The 26,685-nt window shown below is 38.3% G+C and overlaps 1 protein-coding gene across 10 annotated transcripts in view; it reads right to left on the bottom strand.

The window, feature by feature from the left end:
• Positions 1 to 26,685, bottom strand: part of DMD (dystrophin) — a 2,178,366-nt gene that overhangs the window by 653,667 nt on the left and 1,498,014 nt on the right. For all 10 annotated transcript variants that reach the window (XM_037821041.1, XM_037821045.1, XM_037821047.1 and 7 more), the window contains one exon: positions 15,464 to 15,618. In XM_037821041.1, the coding sequence (XP_037676969.1) occupies positions 15,464 to 15,618 (155 nt within the window). The remainder of the gene's footprint in view (positions 1 to 15,463; positions 15,619 to 26,685) is intronic.

Raw genomic sequence — 26,685 nt, forward strand, 5'->3', positions numbered from 1 at the left:
AAAGGACTCCAGTAAGAGGATTAAGATCCACCTGGAGCACACCTCAACTGAAACAACCTGAAATCAAAAGGTCCCACCCACAATAGATATATACCCACAGGAATGGAGTAAAAGAACATGGCCTTTTCTGGGGTACATAGCAGCTTCAAACCATTACAACTTCTAACATGAGATACACTTAAAATTATTTTAATCTTCATTAAAAAAAGATGTGAAAATAAAAGTACTGGCATAGCTTGGTGCTATCAGAAATAAATTGCATGCTTATTCTGTTAGTGGAGTAAATGATAAAATAATGGTATTAAGTAAATATGCAATAGTAATTCTATGAGGGATATGTTACAAAAATTTTAGCACCTCAGAAGTGTGACTAAATACAGAATTTTATAGATTCTCCCATTAAATTATAACAGTATTTAGAATTCTTCCAATATATGTTGAAAGGAAGAAAAGCTGATATTGATAGAATATTTTGCCTCTCTCAGAGAATAAGAGATTACTATACTTGATTAGCATGCGGATTCATAAGCATATAAACAAGGTGAATTTTGTTCCCTATCCCCAGCACCTACTGCAGTACCTGGCACAGAGTAGTTGATTTGTACTGAGGCAATTAATCAGCAAATGGCAAATACATGTCAGTATCCATCCTCTTCCCCTAGATACTTTCATTACATATAACTGGACTACTGCACATGTAATTTGCCCTGTTTGAGTTTGACTTGTTCTTTCAAAGTTAGAATCTTACAGGCTCTACCAGATTATCTATTTTCAAAAGCAAAATTTTGAAAAACTTTGAATTCAGATAAAAAGAAGATAGAAAAACTTGCTTTCCCAGGAAGAATAGCAAATGCTTGCTTAGATGCTCTCCTTGAGCTTTAGTGATGCTGGCAAAAATAGAGAAGAGGTAACAGAACTATATGAAATACTAAAAAGTAACAAATCACCCTAAAGAGAAAATTCTCAAAGAATTAGAGAACTCAACATCCTATAAATGGTGCTGCAATGTAAACATAAAAAAAACAAAAAGCAAGAAAAAGGAGAAGGCCGATAGTAAACATAAGAAATTCTGTGTCAGAATTATCACAATCTGGCTTTCTGAGCTTGGGAAAGTTACAGACTCTCTCTGCTTTAGTGTCCCTATCTGAGTTATAAAGAGCTCAATATTTAATTGGCAACACTGATTCAGAGAAGGTTAATTCAGTTCCACAAAATATTATGTTCACTTGGAAATGTGGGCTGGCAAACTCGAAAGATCTCTGTCTACCTGCTAGTCATTTGACAAGCAGGGCATACTCTTAAGAGAAGAACCCAGCCTGAGCACGATGCCCTACCCTATCAATTAAGGCTCGTAGTCAAGAATGCATCCCCAAGCCACTGGCTTGGCAAGGAGTCTGCAAAATACTGCTAGAACTCGTTCTCCTGACTGCTCTCCTGAAGAGCCTGGCCTCTTCTCAGAGCAGAGACGCACTATCCATCAGGAATGGTTGCCAAGTGAGATGGGTGAGCCAGGATCATTCCACATGAGAAGGATATGGAGTTTGATTCACACACACCAAGTACTTGGCAGAGATTCTGGAACTGCCTACCTGCTGGGATAAATTTTTCTGCCACTAGAAGCAACCTAACAATGAGATTAAAAGTCAGCATTAGCAGGATGTGGATTATATGTTTTGTGTGTGTGTGGAAAATTACAAGAGCTAGTCTCACGCTATTAAAAGGTTGACAAGGATAGAATATGAAAGAGTGTCAATGGAGTTTGTTTCAGAGTAAAAAAAAAACTTAGCAGATTCTAGCAATTGTAATAGAACCTATTGCTTTTGCTATTTGCTAAAATAGAGACTTTAGCTAAGTGTCAGTTCTTTTTCTAAAAGTGTCCCAGATAATTGTCCCAAATTCTAAATGATTTTCCCTCCGTTTTCATTGTGGGAAGTCTCAGGAAAACAAAGATTCAATGAGTCAAATATGCTGTGCCAGAGTGTTCAATCAATCAATATTTCAATCTCTCTCTCTCTCTCTCTCTCTTTCTCTCTCTCTGTCACACATACACACACACACACACCTATTTATCTACCTACCTACCTACCTACCTACCTACCTAATGATCTGTGTATGAATATTCCCAGAAAAAGTCCCTAAACCTTAACAGAGTATAAGGTGAGAATAATAGTGTAAGATAATAATAAAAAAAGAAGTTTGAAGAGAATCAAAGGTAGAATAACACAACTTCCCTTGTTTAGTATGACAAATTTATAGGCTTATGTCCAAGAGATGAGCCAATGGCACTTGAGGATACTGTTCAGGTAACCCCAGGTTAGATGATCTCCAAACAGTGTTCTGGGCCCATTTTGGTGTGATTCTATCTATCTTACAAATGTTTACTCCGTACATGCTTCATGCACAGTATTGGACCAGATGCTCTAGTGTCATGTAAGATTTTCCTTGATAAATTGGTTCCAAGGTCAAAGTTTTGGAAGGGAGGCATACTAGATAGACTACCTCCTTCTCCACACATTGTCAAACACACATACTTTGTTGATTCACAAGGCATACACTATAATAAAGAATCTCATTAGTCCTACAGGAAATAAATTTGTTTACCATGATTAAAACTGGTATTACCTAAACTTTTTATTTTTATTTTTATTTTTTGACCACAGAATCCTTTCTTGAGTTAACATTTATTAATATACAATGGAACTAGTATTGGCAGAACACCATTTGGCAAAAGATTACTACTCCAAAAGAATATCTGAGGGGGATCAGGATACTAAAGACATGCATCCAACTGATGCTTGAAATTATTACACCATATGACTATGAAGGCATCATCCAACTTACACTGACTACTTCTACAACCTTCCAAGGCAGCCTATTCCATATTTGGACAGCTTTATCCACAAAATCCCCCTCTCTACTAAGCTGAAATTAGGTTCTTAGGACTCGATTGCATGCTTGAATTTATCCAGTCTAAGATTCCTTAGCCTTTCTTTTCAACTGCCTGTTACATTGTGACAAAAAGACAGAGAGAGGTTATTATTACTACAATTCCTGTTACGTCACCCCAATCTGAATGCCTTTGATTGGTATAGTACAATGATTCTCAAACTTTAATATGCATACAAATCACCTGGAGATGGGAGAGCCTGTTAGGTTTCCTGGGCCCCACTGCCAGAGTTCTGATCGAGTAGATAGGGGTAGAACCCATGAATTTGAATTTCTAGTAAGCTCATAGGTGATGCCAATGCTGCTATTCCAAGGACCACATTTGGGGCAGTAGATGCACTGATGCCCTACCAAGACCCCACTTCAGGGCACCCATGGACCCATGACCCTGCTGCTGGGGATATCGAATGTTAACAGCTCATAGCTGCCTCCCTCACTGGAAATTGCTTTCAGCTGTAGGGGTCTGTTTTGCCCAAGGTTACCCTCTCCCAGAGGGTGACTCAGGACCAATAACTGATACTGGAGTACAAGGGCTCAGCCCCCTTGCCTCAATTCAGGGAATCTCTGAAGGGCCCTCCACATTCCAGAGCTCCCCTTAGAATCTGCTGAGGCCTCAGATTCACTGCAGCTTAGCTTCTCCCTTTGTCCACCTGCCTTCCTTGCTTCCTTACACATATATCTGACTCATCAAAGAAACTTAAGGCATACAACTCTCCATCCCAGTCTGTATCCAGGGATTCGGTCTAAGTCAGCTAGATTTTGTTTTTACTTTACTTTTCTTTTGAACTCAAGTGTAGCATCTTATATTTACATTTCATCTTTCAATATTTAGCCTACCACTCCAATTTGCTGAAATCTTTTTGGCTCCTGATATTCCTGTCCATTTTATTTGCTATTTCTCCCTGCTTTGTGTCATTGGCAAATTTGATAAGAATACGATCTATGTCTTCATCCAAGTCACTGATGAAAATATTGAAGAGGACAGAGCTGAGATTAGATTACTGTGAAAAGCTGCCAGAAACCTTCCAAGTTGATATGAATCCATTAAACAGCAATGAAAGGAGCACAAGCCTTAGCATCATAGATTTGGGTTGAAACATCAGCTCTGTCTAAGTAGAGGTCAATAGCTAGACTCATGGCTAAAGTGAACAATGCCATTTTAGCATCTATATGTTAATGGACAACTTAAGTACTATTTATATAATACATATTAATAAATCACATCTCTCTAAGAAAAAACATAAAAATCAATTCCTGTTTATCATAATTGCCTCAGGATGAAAATTGTATTTGGTCATTCTATGGAGGGTTTATTTCTTTTAAATATATTTTTTAAAATGTGAAGAAACAAAGTTGAAGTTCAATAGCTAACACAATTTGAGTAGTTAGATATAAAACACTAGCACTATAGAAGAAAACACTACCCCTTAGGAAAGGTACGAGTAGCCATAAATCTGCGTGATATAGGTCATAATCTCCAAAGAGGCTTGGATTAGGTCTCTCTGACTTTATTCAAATGCTCTGTGGCATGAAGATACAGGCTGGGCATAGATTTATGTAATGAGAATCACAATTAGGGATTTGATAAAGCTAAGTGCAAAGCTGAATATTAGAAGATATCTAAAATACACAACCATTGCTTTGAATTGGGAATTCATTTCCTGGTTAATTTAAACATTTTTCATCTCTTTGGGTGAATGGTGATGATAAACAAAATGGCCAGAGCATAAAACACTGGCTGGAGGCATGGGGGTATTGCTTTTGTTTCTGGTTATTCAGTAAGTCAATGTGTACCTTGGGGAATTATTTCCTCCCATATTTTTTCTTAAAAAGATAACACTTAGCCATCACCTTCCTAATAAAAATATAGGGATTTTAAAAGGGGAAAAACAAACTATCTGAAACTGCTTTCAACTGTTAATAAATTGAAACTAACTAAAATAAAGACAGGAAAACATTTATTTACAGAAATGTGATGAAATGAATTGATAAAAAATGTTATGGGTGGTTCTCTATTTCTAGTTTGTTCAAATGTTCCAGAATAAGTAAGAACTACTTTATATTAAGGAAAGAAGTTAGTTCAAAATATAAAAGAAACTTAACATAGAGCAATGGTAGGTAAAATATCAAAATAGAAAACCAAAAAAGGCACAGTCTAGGCTCAGAAACAAGATAAATAGCTCTGTGGGTCAGAAATGGCACTGAAACCCAAACTGGGGAGGCAAGGCTGAAGCCACAGGGCTGCTGGGCTCTGGGCTGGGAAGCAGGTAGTGGCTGCCAGGAATTCAGATTCTGCTGGGATCAAGAAACCAAAAATGCTCCACGTAAAGCAAGACACTTGAGCCAGGCTCTTGCTCCAATGAGCCACGGATGGTATCAGGTTTTTCCTACTGGAGAAATGGGGCTGATCACCACCTGGGACTGCTTACATGACTCTTTTTTTTTTTTAAAGTGGAAACATTTAAGTTCTACACAACTCACTAATAGTTAGATGGCCTGTATAAGTTTTAATATAAGGAATGCATTTGAATTAAATGATTGGTAGAATGAAAATAAATCCCTAAGTTAAATAAAGCCAAAAGATGCCCCAAAGATAAGACTGCTAAAATTGTACAGATAAAAATTGCATGCCAAGTACTTACTATACCCATTTATTAAAATAAGTCAACTTTCTAAAAATAAATGGTGATTTCTATATTTTATGGAATATTGTGAAGAACTCTTTTTGAGAAGGCTACTGATACAAAAAAAGAAAGAAAATATATAAATATAATTGAGTAATATAGGGGATAACTATGATGATGTTAATATTAATGGTTCAATAAAACAAGTGAGGAAAACATTCTTCCATTTGTTTTACTTTTTGCCACTATAATATTAAATTTATGAATGAAGAAAAGAAATGTCTGTTGCTGTCCCATAGTTCTCCTTTATGAAACAATTGTAAGTTTTTTTTAATTTTATAAGCTTCTTATTGATTGGTAAACCGTATTTCTAATCATACATTTTGGTGTGCTGGTGGAGCCCAGTTCAGGACTCCAGAACTGGGTTTGAATGAAAATGGCTGCTTGGCTACTTCAACCAGGTAATTTTCCATACCAGTAAATCACCAACAATAGGGTTCCAAATGTCTCCCTTTGAGTGCAGTCCCTGCAAGCTGGAAAAATTCTAATTACTTTAAAGGAGATGACCTAAAATAAAGCAGGCAGTTACCACCAAGAGCCTTTTAGATCCATATGGATCATGACATTCCCTGGCCCAGAGCCCCAAAGTTTCACAAAAACGGGAATGCCTTGTGACTATACACACACACACACACACACACACACACACACACACACACACACACACAAACCCTCTCCAAAAGAGCCAAAAGAAACTTTTTCATACTGCCCACAAAGAAGTGTACCTAAAGGAGTTGCTAATGGATTGAATTTTGTAATATACTAAAGCCTTTTAGTCCCTTAAGATGGGCTAGAAGGTATAAGATATTTTGAATGAGAAAGAAGTAAAAATAGTTTACTCTAAAATGAGAGCATTAAACTTGTGACTTTTGGGTCATTTGTAGCTTTAATATTTATGACTATAATATGCTACAAATGAATCATAAGCAGCCCCCCACTTTATAAGAGGCTGTACTTTAAATGTCTTATTAGCTTATATCATGTTATTTTATATAGCTTCAAGGGCAGCAAATCATTCTTGAAATTTTTGGAAACAATCCAAAGCCATTTTGTACCTGATATCTGCTTGTTTAATTCAATCCAGCAAACAATTATTGTGTACAATTATTAAACAAACTCAGGGTGTGGCTCTAAAATAATATGACAACCTTCTGGTAATCAAAAAAAAAAACAGTCCCCAGGCAGTTCCAGAAAAGGAATTCAAAAAAATGTTTTGAGAAAGAACAGCATTCGTGGATAATATATAAGACTTTCATGAAGGTCACAAGCCTACCCCCTTCTCCTAAATAAATAAAATGACATCTAAGCAAAAATTCATTCTATCTGCTTTCTTCTCTAAAAAAAAGCTTTATTATTATTATTATTATTATTAGTAGTAGTAGTAGTAGCAGTAGTAGCAGTAATTTCAGAAACTTTTGGGTATATTTTTGGGGGTATAGCACATTTGTAAATATCATCCATCAGGTTGCAGGAGTTAAAAAAAAAGAGTGTTGGGGGCAAAGGAAGGCCAGTAGGTTGATTTGAAGGAAAACAACTCTGAGGCCAGCATGGAAGTCAAACGGGTGCAGAGACTTGATGGCTGTGAGCGCTGAGAAAAGGTGGCCTGATCTCCCAGGCAAAAGATGAAGTGGCTTTAGGCTAAGGAGGTAACAAAAGGGAAGTAGAAAAGGGAGTAGTGTCCAGAGAATTTAAAAAAAATTTGCTTACATATAACAAAAAATTTGCCATTCTAACCATTTTAAGTGGCATTAATTACATTTACAATGTTGTGCTACCATCACCATCACCCATTACCAAAACTTCTACATCGCCTCAAACAGAAACTCTGTACCCATTAAGCAATAACTCCCCCGCCCCTGGTAACACCTAATCTACTTTCTATCTCTATGAATTTGCATATTCTAGATATCACATATAAGTGGAATCATACAATATTTGTCTTTTTGCATCTGGCTTCTTTTACTGAGCATCATGTGTTCAAGATTCATCCATGTTTTAGTACGTATCAGAACTTCATTCCTTTTTATGGTTGAATGGTATTCCATTGTACAGATACACCACATTTTGCTTATCCATTTTCCATTGAACGGCATCTGGGGAAGATGAAGGGCATCTTATACCTTTTGGCTATTGGGATAATGCTGCTATGAATTCTAGAATAATTTGTGAAGTAGAATTTACAGAATTTGGAAGACAATTTAATACATGTGTCAGTAGAGTGAGGAAGTGAGAGGGAAGGAAAGGTATTAGGCAATTCTTAAGTTTCCAGTTTTAGAGACAATTAAGCTAGGCAATTAAACAATACCAAAAGCACAGGAAATCTAGCATCATTTTAGGGGAAGATAATGTATTCTACTTCAGATGTTTTGGAGCCTTTAAGATATGCAGGTGGAGCTGTATGGTAGGTGGCTGGAAGTACAGTTAGGGAGATTAAGAGAAAGATGTAAAATGGAGATAAAGACTGAAGAGTTGTACAAATGGTAGTTGAAGTCAACAGACAAATCTACTAACAAATGTATATGGAGAGAGAATGGAACACCAGCATTTAAGGGTTGTATAAAGGAGGAAGAACTTACGTTGATGTGACAACTCACGAATTTGTATCTCTAGCCACTACCATTCTCCAGAACTTAAGATTTGTATATCCACCTATCTACCATAGTTGGATGTCTAATAGGCATTTCAAATACAGTATGTCTGTTTCTTCCTCCCCAAACAAGTTCCTCCCAGAGCCTTTTCCATTTCCATAAATGAGAACCTCATCTTCCAGTTGCTCAGGATAAAAAACCTGGAGTCTTCCTTGACTCCTCTCCATCTTTCACACCAAATTCTAATCCATTATTTAAAAAACCCTTTGGGCTCCATGTTCCAAATAGAGTAGAAACCAGCCACTTCTCACTACTTTCACCGCTCCCATTCTGGTCCAAGTCAAAGTCATCTCTCGAATTATGACAACAGACTCCAATGGTCTCACTTCCGTCCTTTCTGCCCCATTAGTCTGTAAGAGAGTAGCCAGATAAGTCAAAACATGCTACTTTTCTGCTCAAAACCTTCCAACAGCTCCCATCTCATTCAGAGTAAAAGATAAAGTCCTTAAAGTGGCCTACAAGACCCTATGTAATACGATTCCTGTTACTTCTCTGAACTGATAACCAACTGCTCTCCTGCTTGCTCATTCTGCCATGCTACCACACTGGTCTCCTTAAGGTTTCTCCAACATTCCAGGCAAACTCCTGCCTCAGGGGCATTTCCACTTATTATGAACCTCCTGGACTGTTTTTCTTCTAATTTTCCACAATGCTTAAGTGTCACCCTTTCAGTGAGGCCTTTCTTGACCATGATATGTAAATGGCAGCACTTCTCTTGCACCACACACCTCTTTATGTTTCCTCATTGCATTATCATCATCTGACACCATATTTTCAAGTTTTTTTTTTTTATTTTTAATGTCTATCTTCCACCATTTCCTTCCCCAAAATATAAGCTTCAAGAGGGTAGGGATTTTCTTCTGTGTTGTTCACTGCTATATACCTATTATCAAGAACTGAGATGACCTAGTACATACTTAGTAACAAAATACTGAATGAGTGAATAAATTCTTATGATGTTGATGACAGATGACATTTGCTGAGCTCTTACTATGTGCCAGGCATTGTGCCATGAACTTTACACTTACTACATGATTATAGAAATAGAATCAAAAGAGAATATTGTTCTAGAAACCAATAAAGGGAAAGTTTCAACTAACGGAGATGATCAACAGAACCAAGGTTTAAATGAAGTCAAGCAGATGAAGAGATAAAAACAGGGCACTTAACTATTAGAAAGTCATTGATGACCTTAGTAAGTCCTTGTTTTCAGTGAAGTGGTTGTTCTGGAGAAGCCAGATTGGAATAGGTCAAAGCATAATCAGGGGTTGATGAATAGAAAACAGTAATGTCAATTACTACTTCAAAAATTTTGATGGTAAGAGGAATGAATTGAGCATGGCTGGATAGAAAAGATGGTATTCAAAAAAGATTTTTTTAGGATAAGGAAGATTTGAGCCTGTTGGTTGGCTGTAGGGAAGGAGCAAGAAGAAGAAATTAAAGATCCTGGAGGAAGAAAGCAGAATAATTACTAAAAGAACATGTTAGAGAATGTGAAAGAAATCCAGTACCTAGCTAGTATAGCTCTCTGTCATACACAGGGTAGGACACAATATTTTTTTTCACTTTTATTATTTCTTTAAACTGAAGAAGAGGAGAAAGGAACTAGGAATAGAGAGGCAAGGAGTGACTTACAAGTGCCTTCAAGATTGCCAAAGATGGGGAACACAGGTGATTATTTTTCAGTTTATCAACTATTAATTGTGATCTTTAGAGTCTGGAATATATGATTAGGGAGGATGGGAGGTTAATGAGATATTGTTTTATGAAATAGTGTGTGTGTACTCATAAATGCATTTATACATATATGTGGGTGTATGTGCATTTATGTATACACACATCTATACATATACACATACTTTTATACATGTATGTGTGTACATAGACACACACATAAATACATGATAAATCCTTTTTTAGAACATAGAGGGATTTTTCAGGTATCTGGGGGCTTAGGTGAGGAACTTCCAGCCATGTCAAGCCCTCTGATACTAGGACCAGCCCCTTTACTTATTGAACTTGCTTTTTGCTGGCTGGTAGTCGTGGAAGCCCTCACCTGACTACAGACAGTGCAGAGTTAATTCTCATTTCTTGTTAAAGAGTGATCCTGGAATAGAAATAAGGAAATGAAATCTCATGACAGTGCCATCATAAAGTCATCAGCCAGATGGCAGTCCTTGAAATCTAATCCTTAGAGGCTTCTCACAATAATTTGTAATATCACATCTAATATTATCTTATTCACAAATTCATATCTATTCACAGAGATTGAAGAGAAAGAAATGGAGTTGCAGAGGTCCACATTTTCTGGCCTGATATGTTAACATGGACATTTAAGGAATAAGATCAAGAAAAAAAATATTTTCCTACTTAGATCACAACGATGCTCTGTATGGATCTGCATTTTTAAATTGTAGAATTTACTAGAGAAGCAGCTTTTTCTTCTTTTCATGAATGACAGATTATTTCCTTTTAAGCACACATCTATTTCTATTTATCTATACGAAAATGGTGAATAAGAAACGTCCTGTCAAAAGCCAGTATAAAATCTGAAAACTCCTCTAACCTATCAATAAACTTAAATTAAACTCTAAAATACAAAACAAAATTAGTCTACTTTTGTTTCTGATGATGTCTTAAAACTACAGCCTGCCCCAGCGTATATCCAAGTAAAGTTCTTCTAAGTTACATTTTTTACATCTTATTTAACATTCAACAATTTAAAACTTAATTGAAGATTTTATTGCTTTAAATATGCTTCCAACAGCACAAAAATTTTGCATAGATCCATCTTATTCAAAGGTTCAGTGTAAGTAGTAAATTAGTGTTCAGTAGTAAATGATGTAATTGGAATACTTGCAACAGAGTGCCTCCTATCTATAAAGTGTTAGTTACAGATTTTTTTCCCCAAAGATACAAGATATTTTCTCCATAACCTGATATCAATATTATTCATCTTTCTTTTTAAAATTGAGTTTATAGGATTAACAACAAAGTGAAAGTGTGTGTATCCTGCCGTAGCTGCAGTATTTGAGATTTTAAATGCCAACAACCAGAAAATGGATAAATAGAAGAAATAAAGTAGAAACAAGGAAAGGGTATAAAATGAACCACTTTGTAAGGGAAACACTTTTTATTTATGAAATTTTGCAGTAACTCTTTTGGAGTAATATTGTACCCAACTGTTATAAATGTACCCTGAACTGCTAAGCTGAACACAGACAATGCTGATCTAGAACAGGGCCATCAATAAAACTTTCTTTTATGATGGAAATGTTCTACTTTGTGCTACCCAATAGGGTAGCCACTAGTTACATGTGGTACTTGAGTACTTGAAAGGTGGCTAGTAGAACTCAGGGACTGAATTTTCAATTTTACTTGATTATAATTAACCTAACTGTAAATAGCCACATGTGGCTAGTGGGTACCCTACTGGACAGCACAAGTGTAGAGTATGATGATGATGTTGCTTCACTTCTGGGTTTAGCTGGGCAACATATTGGACAAAAGCATCAAAACACAAAAGATCACATAAAGAGTTTTCTTGTTCTTTGTCTAGCATAAGAGCTATAAGAACGTAAAATAAAAGGAGCCATAGCCAAAGCATTGTTTACATTCAAATGCGAATATTATCAGTAGCCAACAGAGAATCTAGCTCTCCTCACCCTAACCAGAGCAACCCTGAAGCCAGTGGCCCATTGTTATTACAACCCCATTCCATTTCTCAATGATTTGATTCGTTACCTCTCCAGGGAACTTAAGCTGTCCAGCCACAGCATGGCAGTTTAGCAGTTTATTCCTTCCCATGCCCTTTGTGGCAGACATTCTCTATTGCTGGCCCAAACCCAATTCCTAGGTACTAGAGGTGGTCATGTGGCACAGATCAGGCCCTGAAGTTCCTAGGAAAACCTCCACTTCACTGATACAAGCACTGCCCCTTCCCTTTCTTCTTCTCCCTGCTGGAATGCACATGTGCTAAGAGAAATGCCAAGGAGAACATGGAGATGTCAGGGCTGACCTTGCTGGGCCACTGAGCCAACGTCAGCATCTGCTTACCTCTAGATTTCTCATTATATGAGAAAAACAGACCTCTATTTGATAAGCTACTGAACAGGGGTTTTTCTAGAAAGAAAGCATTCCTACCTGATACATCTTTCTTCTGTGGTGAGTTGTTGGCTCAACAGAACACTTGTAATTAGTTATTTTTCACTTTTTCATTTACCTATTCAATCAAAAAATGTTTTGGGGGTGGTTATTCCATGCCAAGTTAAGTGCTAGGAAATATAATGGTGGACAAGCAGCCAGTGTGCATAACCTCACAGAGCCAACATTCTAATAGGAAACCAAACCATCAAACACTTAGGTACAGTGCTGTGAAATAAGCACTATAATGTGGAGCCATTAGAGCACGGGCTTTGGAGGTGGTAATCAGAGAAAGTTTCATGGAGAAATTGGCATTTACACTGAGACCTGGATAAGGAATAGAAGTTAACCAGGCAAAGAGGAGGAACTAATATGTATCAGGTAGGTAGGTGAGAGAGAAGACAGAACATAGCTATGAGGGAATGAAAATAGATCACTGTTGCTCAATCATGTGTGTGGGGTGGGGGGAATGAGGGATAACAGACAATTAGGCTGAAATTATGAGGAAAGGCCAAATCATGCAAGACTTGAAGCCATTTAAAGGAGTGCAGACTGTCTTCAAATAGCAATGGATAAGCCACTGGGGATGTGCCAAATGGGAGGAGGGGGAGCTACATGAACATACTGAATTTTAAAAAAGATCATCCTAGATTCCATGTAGAGAATGGTTAGGAACTAAGAAGACTAGAGGGCGGGAAACCAGTTAGGTGAATGATGTGCTCATTCAGGCAAGAGACAATAGTTGGGGAGTAGGGATGGAGAGAAGTGACTGGATTTAAAAGCTATTTAGGAAGTAAATAGCTTTGTGAGACCTTAGTATAAGGGTGTGGGTTATAGAAGGAAGAGTCAAGCATAACACCGAGGCTTCTGGTTCGGACAGCTGGATGGGTGGTGGCAGTGTTCACTGAGATAGGGCCCATAGGAAGAGAAGTAGGTTGCATTTGGAGACAGAGGTTGGAGGAGGGCAAAGATGAGTTCAGCTTTGGACCTATTCAGTTTGAAGTTCCTATGGGACATGACAATGGACAGGAAGCAGTAGGCTACTCAAGTCTGAAGCTCAGAAGAGCATTCTTAGCTGGAAATATAGATTGGGTAGTCATCAGCAGACTGAAACTACACAAGTGGATGAGTTTTCTCAGTGTATATGTAAAGTGAGAAAAGGGCAGGAAAGAACTTTAGAGGCATGAGTCAAAATTAGCTTGGTGAACTGCAGATTCTGTATTGACTAGCTAAAAGTAAGTTGGCTTCTAAAATTATATTTACCCACTTTGGAGCAAGTACATACTTTCTTTATTTAATAGCTTTTTAGGAACCAAGTCAAAAACTATAAACCGGAAGTCAGTTTGGGCTTTATGATGGAGTTATAGCTGAAGAATCCAAAGATTTTAATAAAGTAATTAAAAAAATGAGAAGGCTGTATGGGGCATCAAGGAACATGAGAATGTGGAGACAGTTTTTTTCCAGGAATGGTATAAGATGGGATAGACTAGGAAGCCCTAGTTCCAGACCATGAACAAGCTTTCCTCTTCAACCCTTCTTAGCTGACATCCCCTGAACTCAACAAATTGATTTCTGATCTTAATTTTCTTTCCCAAAGAGGCTTCTCTTGGAGAAGCAGGTATTTCCCAAGGAGATCTAACTATTGACATTCTAATAACCAACTGATCCCAACTGGGGATCTTCCCAAGCCTAATCTGCCCTTGTTTAACAGAACAAGCAGATACCAGATATGTACTTGGAGCAGAAAGTCCAAACCTTGCCACTGAGAGGAGACAAAAATTTTGAATTTTGAAAATGTTTTCCAAACATCAGTCCCCAATTCAAGCTTTCTCCATGTAAACCCAAAGTTTAGCTTGACTCTCCTTTCCATGGTCATAATGGACATCAGCTGCTCTGTTTCCCAGGGTCACCAGTGCAAATCAAGCTTCTCAGGCATTTTCATTCTTCAATCTCAACTCAGGTTCAAGATTTACTTGGTCTTTCAATTTCCATACATCAATGGCTCATTAATCCTAAGAGTTCCTGCTCTTGGTTCAAAATCCTTCTTTTTCCCTCAATGGTAGCTTTTTTTCTCTTAATAAAGGCCACCTAACTGACTTCTTTAATAATTCACATTATCTTCTGGCACACACTTACCTTTCATTGTGGTCTTCTCATCACTGAACAAAGTACTATTTTTGACCCTGCTTTCTGATGCATCTCAAAATGAGTACCCGACAATCATTAACTTACCACAGCACGTACAAGGTAATTCTACATTATGCAAAGGGTGTCATCATTCAACAAATATTTATCAGCTTTCTAATACATACAAAGTGCTGACTTGGGATCTGGAGACATGTAAAATAAGATAAAGCCTCAGCCTTCATGGAGTTTAGACTAATGTGGAAGACAAACATTAAGCAATTAGTTACATAATTAATGTTCTGATTTATAATTTGGATAAGTGCTAATGAAGGAAAAGCACAAAGGGTTAAAGAGAGTAGAAAATAAGGAGATGGGACCTAGTTTGCAGAGATGGTTTCTCTAAGAGTTGGTAATTGCCATGGACATAAAATGGCAAATGAAGTTATTAGTCATATTACCCTATACTGATTTTCCCATGGGGTATGTGGAGTGAGATAGAATGATGGCACCATGGACAGCTATAACCCCATCATAAAGCCCAAACTGACTTCCTTGTCAGATTAAGGACAGGGGAGCATGTGCCATGATGGAATAGAAAGATATTTCTTTGGATAGAGTTCTCAAAGCAGACTGATAAATGGCTCTTCTAGCTACAAATCTGTCTCTCTCTTTTTTTTTTTGTCTAGTCACTTTGTTATGTCACTAGCCTTGTGACTTGTGCAAATCATTTCAACTCACCAGATCTCAGGTTCCTCATCTTTAAAATAAGAGGACTAAATTTAGTTAGCATTTATCATCTTGGATCTTCCCATAGCCCAGTTTAGCAACACTGGGCAAACAAATATGCACTGTCCATTCAGTATCACCACCTCATTATTAGAGCAGGCAATAGTTTAGAAATAATATAGTTTGTACCTTTTACGAATGCTTCCCCAAGCGGCACTGATGTTCTCTGTTATCATGTTCACTTTTCTGGTATCATCTGTAGAATAATCCCGGAGAAGTTTCAGTGCCAAGTCATTTGCCACATCTACATTTATCTGCCACTGGCGGAGGTCTTTGGCCAACTGCTATAGATGAGTACAGGAAAGAGAATCAATGTCAATTTTTTCCTGAAATCTCATTTGGAGTTTCTTATAATGATTTGTAAATAGCTTCTGAATCTTCAGGTTAGAACATGTCTACCCAGTTGCTTTTAACCTAACATATGATTTAGTCAATCATGACATTATAAGCTAACCCACTGTTCATCACAAAACTTCAAATTCAGAATCTTGAGCAACAATCAGTATAAGGTACTTCAATTTAGTAGCAATTAATTGGATATATAATAGGTGTAATTGTTTTATCATGGGAGAAGGAAAACTGTAAAAAAATTAGCTTCCATATAATTGCTGACAATGTAACATATACCAAAATAAGAACTAAAATATTTATTTCATATATTTCTTTCCCTCTTCATTAAATTGTTGAGTTGTTTACGTAATTAGTGCCATCTACTGGATTCGACTAAAATTGCATATAGAAAATAATGAATCATAAAACAACTGTGCTGTTATTCTAGTTATGAACTTTTCCCCAAGGATCAGTTTATTCATGACATTTTTAAAATATATGACTTGAAAATTATAATAAAAATTCAAATGTAAGATTCATGCTAATCAGAATCACCTATGCATTCTTTGTCTTTGGCAGTTGAGTATCATCAACCTAGCCATTTGATCACAGGAAACATCGTATTTCAAAGAAAGAAGTAGTTTATCTGGAAGTATATGAGCTTGAAATTTCTGTTAAACACTTCTGCAAGAGCACAGAGGAGCCTTCCAAGTGATTAAGATAATATTAAATTGCCAAGATAGTTACATCCAATTCAACATGGTGGGTTAAGCCATTGATAAATGGGCAGAGGAATAGGAGCAGATGATTCAAACGAGAAAGAGAAAACAAAAAGCTTTTATTTTAAATAAAAGAAAAAGTTAACTTTCAAGTAATAAAGAAATAGAGTATTAGATCAAGAAGATTGACACCAATTAATCTAACAAAAAATAAAATCCAAAGCTAGAAAGACTGTGGTAAAACTAACACATCCATGTACTATTGCTGGGAACAGTTTCTACTACACTAGGACAATTTGGCAAGAAATATCAAATGCTGTACAAAGTACTTATTCTCTTTGACCCAGTATTCTCACTCTTAATAAAATATTAAAAAGAAGAGAAATATACTATAGGAATAAAGATATTCGTTAACTAAAATAGTAAAAAAAAAAGAAATAATTTCAATGTTTACTGAGGGGACGTAAAAATAACATAGTATAGCAACTCAATGGTCTAATATGTAGGAAATGTACACAGAAATCCTGAGTAAAAAACAGAACACAATTTTTATCTATGCTCTGTTTTTAACTCCATGAGAATATAGAGTCATGAACTAGAAGGAGAACAGAGGAAAATGAAAGTAATTGATGCTTCTAAAAAGAAAAATGATTTTTTATTTAATATTTGTTTTTTTCATGCTAGTATGATATTTATATAATAAAAATCAAACACTAATACCTTTAGCACAGTTTCAGTGTGCTTGGTTGGATTTCTATTCCTTGAAAACATAAATCTGTATATAATCTGGCAATTCTCAGTTAACTAGAACATCCTATTCCAGAATCATACTAAATAATAGCACTTACTACATATAACAAATAGACCTAGATTACCAACTAGCAACAAGCAGCTAAAGACAATACACCAGCTTTGACTAAGAAAGTAGTAGACAGTTTCTAAAGGCATCCAGCATGATTGCTGCTACTACAAAGCAATTAAAATTTATTCTTGTGAAATCCCTGTCTTTCCTTCTGAACACCTTTTACCAAGCCCTACAACCTCCATTCTCCACTTTTCAGACCCTACGCTATGCAAAAGCCCTTCTGAGATGGCCTCCATGCCCCTGACTTGCCCTTTATAGAAATTTCCTGTGGTACAAAACTATCTCTCCTTTTCTTCCCCTCCCCACTCAAGCCAAATCTGTAGTGATAACAGTAATGTATACTAAGTCATGAATGACCAATGGACCCTTTATTATCTAGGTGATATTTGCATTTTAGAGGATCAGCTTATTAACTCTCCCAATCCAATCTCTGTTTGGTAGCATAAGAATCCCCAAAACCGGACTGGTGGTTTGATGGGTTGAGCCCTGGACCATGGGACTTGCCCTTGGGAAGACTGTTGCTGCAAAGGAGAGGCTAGGTCTGTCTATAATTGTGCCTAAGAGCCTCTTCCTGAATGCCTCTTTGTTGCTCAGATGTGGCCCTCTCTCTCTAGCTAAGCCAACTTGGCAGGTGAAATCACTGTCATCCCCGGTACGTGGGATCAGACACCCAGGGGAGTGAATCTCCCTGGCAACGTGGACTATGACTCCGGGGGAGGAATCTAGACCCGGCATCGTGGGATGGAGAACATCTTCTTGACCAAATGGGGGAAGTGAAAGGAAATGAAAAAAGCTTCAGTGGCAGAGAGATTCCAAAAGGAGCCGAGAGGTCACTCTGGTGGGCACTCTTATGCACAATATAGACAACCCTTTTTAGGTTCTAATGAATTGGAATAGCTAGCAGTAAATACCTGAAACTATCAAACTACAACCCAGAACCCTTGAATCTTGAAGATGATTGTATAAAAATGTAGCTTATGAGGGGTGACAATGTGACTGGAAAGCCATATGGACCACACTGTGCAGTGTATGGATGAATGAGTAGAAAAATGGGGGCAAAAAAAAAAAAAAGGCACCCAGTGTTCTTTTTTACTTTAATTGTTCTTTTTCACTTTAATTTTGATTATTATTATTTTTGTGTATGTGGCAATGAAAATGTTCAAAAATTAATTTTGGTGATGAACGCACAACTACATAATGGTACTGTGAACATTTCAATGTATGCTTTGTATGACTGCATGGTATGTGAATATATCTCAATAAAAAATTAAAAAAAAAAAAAGAATCCCCCAAACCGAGACCAATAACCAGGCTACCTTCTTCCAAGGTAATTCCTCTTTAAGAAGGATAGAGCTGTTAGAGAAGTAATTATGAACTAGCATCAGTCTACGTATATATACATATAAATGTATGTATACATGTATATATATATACATGCTTAGAACACAAAATGTAAATAAAAATTTTAATGAATGTAAAATCATCATTTTACCTGAGCAAAGTAAATAATCTTGAAGCCACCCCTCACTTACGGATTGCTATTTGAAAAGTCTAGCTATAAGAGCATATGCTTTTTAGTTCTAATCAACAGACCATAAAAAAAATAACTAAAAGCATAAGTTGAAAAGTATGCCAGAATTTTCCAAAATCTCTGAAGAAAGTAGCAAGCTAGAGTTAAATTAGGGACACCATAGTGAAACGGTAGTAAGGCTTGACTGCAGAGCTTTTTGATAGACTTTAATGCTTGAAAGGCAAAAATGCTCATGCATAGGATTTTCTCCAAATTTGTATTCACACTGAAAGTTAAATTTGTATACCTAAGGAAATCTTCACTGAGCACTAACCCTCACTGAATACTGCCCAGGTTTTATGAGGATTCAGGATGGAAAAGAAAAATTCCCACTGACCGTAGGCTAACACTGAGAGGGCCAAGGGCCTTATCTGGACTCAAAGGTTCTTGATGGAAGCTTTCCTTTCTCGCTTATCAAGACATTCACCAGAACGGACTGGTTTCCTTTCCTCCTAAGGTAACACAATGATCACCTTGGGCTTTACACAAGTGTCATTCACACTAGGAACCATGACCATTGCCCACCGCTGTGAAACTGATGACTGGGAAAACTCCAGACCACAAAAGGAGTGTAAATTCAAAAACTACAATAGAATTCACACACACCCGTCTTCTTTCTGAATTCCATTTACAATGGTGCACACTACAGGAAATAGTTTGTGTGGTGATCATGGTGTGTGAAGAAATTTAAAATACTGTGAGCGCTAGCCTATATAAAAAAAGAGGATTCTGTGGATGTGTATATGTGTGTTTTCCATGAAGAATATAAAATGCTAAATTCCCCAAAGACTGTGTCTCCAGCTATGAAAGAAATATTTCACATTGAAACTTAATCTGATGCTGCTGCAAGTATGTGCTTGGTATCTGTACACAGTATTTTAAGCTGAAAAATGATTGTGGACTACAAGACAACCTAAATTCAAAACGTTTAAATGTTTTAAAAAATTCTGTTTTAACGTCTGTCTTTCTCATTTTTTTATTTGTGAGAAATTGATTTTTTAGGGATATTGACCCTACATGGGAGAGGACTGGGGAAGAAGAGAAAGAATAGCTGAAAGTCTGGGTACCAGAAGGAGCCTCTTGGGGTCAAATCCCTGGCTTGATTGCTTACTAGGTATGTGATAAATGGAAAAGTTAATTATCCTTTCTGTGCCTCAGTTTCCTCCTTTGTTAAATGGGAATAGTATCTGCTTCAGAAGGGTATTAAGAGAATTAACTTAGAAAATCCAGGGAGAACACTTAGAACAGTGTCTGACATACCCAAAGCATTGAATAAATATTATCTATAGTCATCGTCGTCATTATTATTACTACTATGACTGCTATTATTTTTAAATTAATCATGCTATATTCATCACAGAGTGAGCCTCCAATGAGTGCAAAGCAAGGGAATTGTTGTTTTTTTTTTTTTTTTTTTTATCGGCAATAGTATTCTTTATTATTACTTTTTTCTTTCTGAGGGAGAAGCATGCATTTTTACAGCACCTGTAAACAAGTCAGTGAAATATACTATTTTGAGATTCGATTCCCCATACTTTTATGGAATGTTAGAATACTACAACTGCATTACATAATAATTTCTGAAGGCAAGTCAGGCTAAAACAAGGATGAAAAATTATGGCTAAAAAATATTCATAGCAGCAACTTTTAACAGATGATTTTATTAAATCAAGTTATTGCACTTTGTCTTTTTATTGCTACAGCAAAACAAGGCCACTAAATAACACTTATTTCTGATTTTAACCGATTGTCTCATCCTGCTCATACATTTCAAGTTCAAATGCAAGCATAAATGTTTACCAAAAGATCTAGAGAGCACTTGTTTTTTATGTCATCACAGTAAGGAGCATAAAAAAGAGAATCTTCTGTTCTACGAGGCCCATTCTCTCTTTGAATCTTCAGACTTATTTTACAAAGAGGTACCAGCTTTATAACAAGACAAAGAAGCTTAGTGGTCATACATACACACAAAATACTCCTAATATTGGAATACAATTAGGAAATTAGTAATATTATGTGTTTCGAAGAACAACAAACCTGAATAATACATTTATTTATAATATGGCAAAAAGGATTACATGCTGTTCACCTTTAGTATGTCATTTGTACTCATGTGTAGAAAAAATTATTTATTTAATGATTTACCCAAAACTAAAGGCTATATTACATACCATTTTGTGATATTAACTTTATGAATAAGAATTAATAAAATTTCCCATATCAAGAGCAAATACTGGTAAATTACTAGATGAAAAAGACAATTTTTCCCTTTAAATCTGAGTTTAGTTGGTTTTCTTTACTGCTTGGTCAAGGGCAGAAAAGGGAATTGTTGTTTTATAGTTGTGGTCTACAAATGCTGCAGCTCTAAAAGGCTCCCTTTAATTTTTAGAAGATAAAAGTGAGTGCGTAGACCTATGATTAAAAATTTAAGGTTGAGTATAGTTTAAGGTTTCTTATAAAATGTGTTTTGGGATATTCACCTATAAGTGAAATAGATGTTTACTTTTGGTGTATGTGCCGGTTTGAATGTATTGTGTCCCCCAAATGCCATTATCTTTGTGGTCTTGTGGGACAGACGTTTTGGTGATGGTTGGATTTGCTTGGAATGTGCCCCACCCAGCTGTGGGCAATGATTCTGATGAGATGTTCTCATGGAGGCGTGGCCCCGCCCATTCAGGGTGGGCCTTGATGGGTGGAGCTATATAAATGAGCTGACTCGGGGGGGAAGAAACTGAGTGCAGCTGGGAGTGATGTTTTGAAGAGGAGCAAGCTTGCTAGAGAGGAACGTCCTGGGAGAAAGCCGTTTTGAGGCCAGAGCTTTGGAGCAGATGCCAGCTGCCTTCCTAGCTAGCAGAGGTTTTCCGGACGCCATTGGCCATCCTCCGGTGAAGGTACCCGATTGCTGATGTGTTACCTTGGACGCTTTGTGGCCTTAAGACTGTAACTGTGTAGTGAAATAAACCCCCGTTTTATAAAAGCCTATCCATCTCTGGTGTTTTGCATTCTCCAGCATTAGCAAACTAGGACAGATTTTGGTACCGAGAGTGGGGTGCTTTTGCTGCTGAGTTTGCAAATACCAAACATGTTGGAACAGCTTTTTAAATGGATAAGGGGAAGATTCTGGAAGAATTGGGACGAGCTTGATAGAAAAGGCCAAAACTGCTTTAAAGAGACTGTTTATGGAAATATGGACTCTAAAGATACTTCTGATGAGGACTTGAGCAGAAATGATGAATGTGTTGTTGCAAACTGGAAGAAAGGCAATCCTTGTTTTAAAGTGGCAGAGAATTTGGCAAAATTGAGTCCTGGTGTCAGATTGAAGGAAGAATTTAAAAGCGACAACCTGGAATACTTAGCTGAGGAGATCTCCAGACTACATGTGGAGGAGATACCCTGGCTTCTTCTTGCAGCTTATAGTAAAATGCGAGCAGAGAGAGATAAACTTAGAACTGAACCCTTGGGTTCAAAGAAACCAGAAGCTGATGGCTTGGAAAATTATGAGCTTCCAGGAGGTGGAATCCCAGAAGCTACAGCCCAATGTGAGGATGTTACCAAACATGAAACCCTGCCGCCATTTCAGTACAAGCCAAGATTGGAGATGGGATTATCCAGAAAGGATTTGTGGAAAGTCCTATTGTCTAATGGCTTTGACCCCTGTGTGCTTCATGCAAAGCCAACAGAATTTTTGTGAGATCTTTATAGACAGAGCCATTGCCGGTCTGGACTGGAGGAGAAAGACAAGGAACAAATTAGAGGAAAAATCTCTTCAAAGACAGAGTCATGGAGGTTGAGGTCTGGAGTCAAGAGGTCTTGGGCTGGGAGAGCGGAGCAGCCCACATGCATGGAAAGGGTGAGTTTGCCCTGGAGGTCGAGGGCGAGCCTTCCGCCTCGATGCTCTGGAAGAGTTTTGCCACCCAAGGTCCCAAAGAGGGTGGAGCACATTCCCAGGGAATTGGGGAGAGCCTGGCTGCCACCACACTATTCTGAAGGGGTTGAGCGTGTGCCCCGGAGATGGAAGGGAATCCGGGAGCTGCCCCGATGTTTGAGGAGGGTGGGGCCGAGAAGGTGGTCTCCCCAATGTGTGGGTATGTTGGAGCACTCACCCAAGCGTTTGGAGAGGAAAGGGCTGCCGAAAAGGCCCTTAGGAAGGGTTAGGCTCCCGCTCTCTCAAGCCCCAAGGATGCAACGTTGTTCTGTAAATGACTCTCAGACTTTGAAATCTAATGGAGTTTGTCCTGCAGGTTTTAGGAACTGTTTTGCTCCTGTTAACCCTGTTTTCCTTACTCTTTCTCCTTATGGCAATGGAAATGTTTATCCTATGAATGTCTCTCCTTTGTATATTGGGAGCACATAACTTGTTCTAAGTTCACAGATTCACAGCTAAAGAAAGATTGTGCCTTGGGACTGACTGTGCCTATAATTGATTTTGATGGGATTTTGTACTTAACTTTTGTTACTGAAATGATTTAAGTTTTTGTGGTATTGTGATGGAATGAATGTATTTTGTATTTGGAAAGATAATGTCATTTTGGGGTCCAAGGGGTGGAATGTGCCGGTTTGAATGTATTGTGTCCCCCAAATGCCATTATCTTTGTGGTCTTGTGGGACAGACGTTTTGGTGATGGTTGGATTTGCTTGGAATGTGCCCCACCCAGCTGTGGGCAATGATTCTGATGAGATGTTCTCATGGAGGCGTGGCCCCGCCCATTCAGGGTGGGCCTTGATGGGTGGAGCTATATAAATGAGCTGACTCGGGGGGAAGAAACTGAGTGCAGCTGGGAGTGATGTTTTGAAGAGGAGCAAGCTTGCTAGAGAGGAACGTCCTGGGAGAAAGCCGTTTTGAGGCCAGAGCTTTGGAGCAGACGCCAGCTGCCTTCCTAGCTAGCAGAGGTTTTCCGGACGCCATTGGCCATCCTCCGGTGAAGGTACCCGATTGCTGAGGTGTTACCTTGGACGCTTTGTGGCCTTAAGACTGTAACTGTGTAGTGAAATAAACCCCCGTTTTATAAAAGCCTATCCATCTCTGGTGTTTTGCATTCTCCAGCATTAGCAAACTAGGACAGTGTACTAGATTTTTAAATTTTTGATGACTATGACTCAAAGGAACTTCATGAAAGTGGGTGGAGGGTAATGGGAAAGCTTCAGCACGGGAAGCCTTGCTTGGCCACTCTCTTATAGTTTTATCTTAAAGAAGCTATTAACCTTGGCGGAGTCCCAATTTTGTCATCTGTAAAATAAGATGGGGCTACTTACTCTGCCTATGCTTTAGACTTGTCATTAAGTGTCAAAATTAAAATCAAATAGCTTGGAAAAAGTATAAAACAGGATTATAATATATTTTTGGACAAAAATTGTATATATTGGGTTTATCTCATTTTGCCAAGGATAATGTGTTTGCATTCATGGACTAAGAGATTCATAAAAATTTAGCTCTGTAAGCTAACAGCTAAGAGTTTCTTTAGCTCTTACATCCATTCTCTGCCCATCTCTTACTCTACTAAGTAATGTAGATGGGCTAACCTCTGTAGTGGGTCAGAATTTCTCAGGATCTCTTGCTAGCTGGTTTCTAGCCAGCTTGGGCCAATGAGAGACACCGGTGAGAGACTAGAGAGCAGAAAATATGATAGTATTGCTCCCCTTCTTTATCTGGGCAGTGTCTCCTTTGTATCTCAAGTTCCCACTGGACAGCCCTTCCTTCTATAGTTCCAGAACCTCCTGCGTGCAGCTTCCATAGCGGCCGAGTCAGCACCCGATGGCTCTGGCTTCTAGGCTTTGGTAATACCACCTCCTCCTGTTGACCCTCCAGCTCTTAGGGGGTAATAACAGCTTCCTAATGTTTCTATACTCAGGTTACTTAGTTATTCCCTGTTGGACCTCTAAGCATTTCCATTATTCATCTAACCAGTCTTCTATATTAGATTCCTTCTTCATCTAACCAGTCTTCTATATTAGATTCCTTCTTTTGGAAATATCTGGCGCAGTTTCCAGACTGAACTGTGACTGATAACAAACTGAAAGAAATCTTACAGCAAATGACTCTGCCTAAGATTACATAGGGGAAATTGAATATATCAAGTATAAAATTCATCAACTGTCAGACTTTATGTCTTGCCTCCTTCTCTCCAATCTCAGAGGAAGAGGTGACTCTTTTGCTATTGGAAGCCAATTCCTCCATCTGGGCACCCATCTATTCTGGAATCCTCCTCCATGTACTCCCTCTGTGTGTGTGTTTTCAACCTCTTGCCTCTCTGCAGGATACTTCTCCATAGCCTTCAAACATGAGTGTCTCTCCCATCTTTACAAACTAAAACAAACAAACAAACAAACATAACATAACAAAATACTAAACACACTGCACTCTATCATTCTCTTTCCCTTCAAAGTCAAGCTCCACAGAAGGCAAATATTCACTCATTGCTTCAACTTGATTACATTCCTGACACTCTGCAATTCATCAAAATCAGGCTTGTGCTATTACCATTTCAATAAAACTACCCTGAGAGAAGTCACTGTGACAGATTGAATTATTGGCCCCAGTTCTTTATTTCTCCCTGTATCCATGGCCTTACTTCCCTGCTCTTGATGTTGGGCTTGGTCATGTGACTTGCTTTGCCTAATAGGATGTTAACAGAAGTGACAAAAGCACAGGCATGAAATGTGCTTGTGCAGTGGTTTGGCCGTTCTGAACTACTGCCATAACCAAGAAATAAACACCCCTGGGCTAGCCTGTTTATCCCAGGAGGAGCATGAGTGGCATGTGGAGCAGAGCCCTGCTGGTCAACCCACATCATAAAGCAAGCTGCGCCATCACAGCTAATCTGCAAACTTGGGAAAAAGAAATAAAAGGTTATGGTTTTGAGGCGGGGCAAGATGGCAGAATGGTGAGCTGTATGTTTTAGTTACTCCTCCAGGAAAGTAGGTAGAAAGCCAGGAACTGCGTGGACTGGACACCACAGAGCAATCTGACTTTGGGCATACTTCATACAACACTCATGAAAACGTGGAACTGCTGAGATCAGCGAAATCTGTAAGTTTTTGCGGCCAGGGGACCCGCGCCCCTCCCTGCCAGGCTCAGTCCCGTGGGAGGAGGGGCTGTCAGCTCCGGGAAGGAGAAGGGAGAACTGCAGTGGCAGCCCTTATCGGAAACTCATTCTGCTGATCCAAACTCCAACCATAGATAGACTGAGACCAGACACCAGAGAATCTGAGAGCAGCCAGCCCAGCAGAGAGGAGACAGGCATAGAAAAAAAACAACACGAAAAACTCCAAAATAAAAGTGGAGGATTTTTGGAGTTCTGGTGAACATAGAAAGGGGAAGGGCAGAGCTCAGGCCCTCAGGCTCATATGCAAATCCCGAAGAAAAGCTGATCTCTCTGCCCTGTGGACCTTTCCTTGATGGCCCTGGTTGCTTTCTCTCTTAGCATTTCAATAACCCATTAGATCTCTGAGGAGGGCCCGTTTTTTTTTTTTTTTTAATCCTTTTTTATTTTTCTAAAACAATTACTCTAGGAAGCCCAATACAGAAAGCTTCAAAGACTTGCAATTTGGGCAGGTCAAGTCAAGAGCAGAACTAGGAGAGCTCTGAGACAAAACGCAATAATCCAGTGGCTGAGAAAATTCACTAAACACCACAACTTCCCAAGAAAAGGGGGGTGTCCGCTCACAGCCATCATCCTGGTGGACAGGAAACACTCCTGCCCATCGCCAGCCCCATAGCCCAGAACTGCCCCAGACAACCCAGTGTGACGGAAGTGCCTCAAATAACAGGCACACACCACAAAACTGGGCGTGGACATTAGCCTTCCCTGCAACCTCAGCTGATTGTCCCAGAGTTGGGAAGGTAGAGCAGTGTGAATTAACAAAGCCC

The sequence above is a fragment of the Choloepus didactylus genome, chromosome X, assembly GCF_015220235.1.
Source record: "Choloepus didactylus isolate mChoDid1 chromosome X, mChoDid1.pri, whole genome shotgun sequence".
NCBI lineage: Eukaryota > Metazoa > Chordata > Mammalia > Pilosa > Megalonychidae > Choloepus > Choloepus didactylus.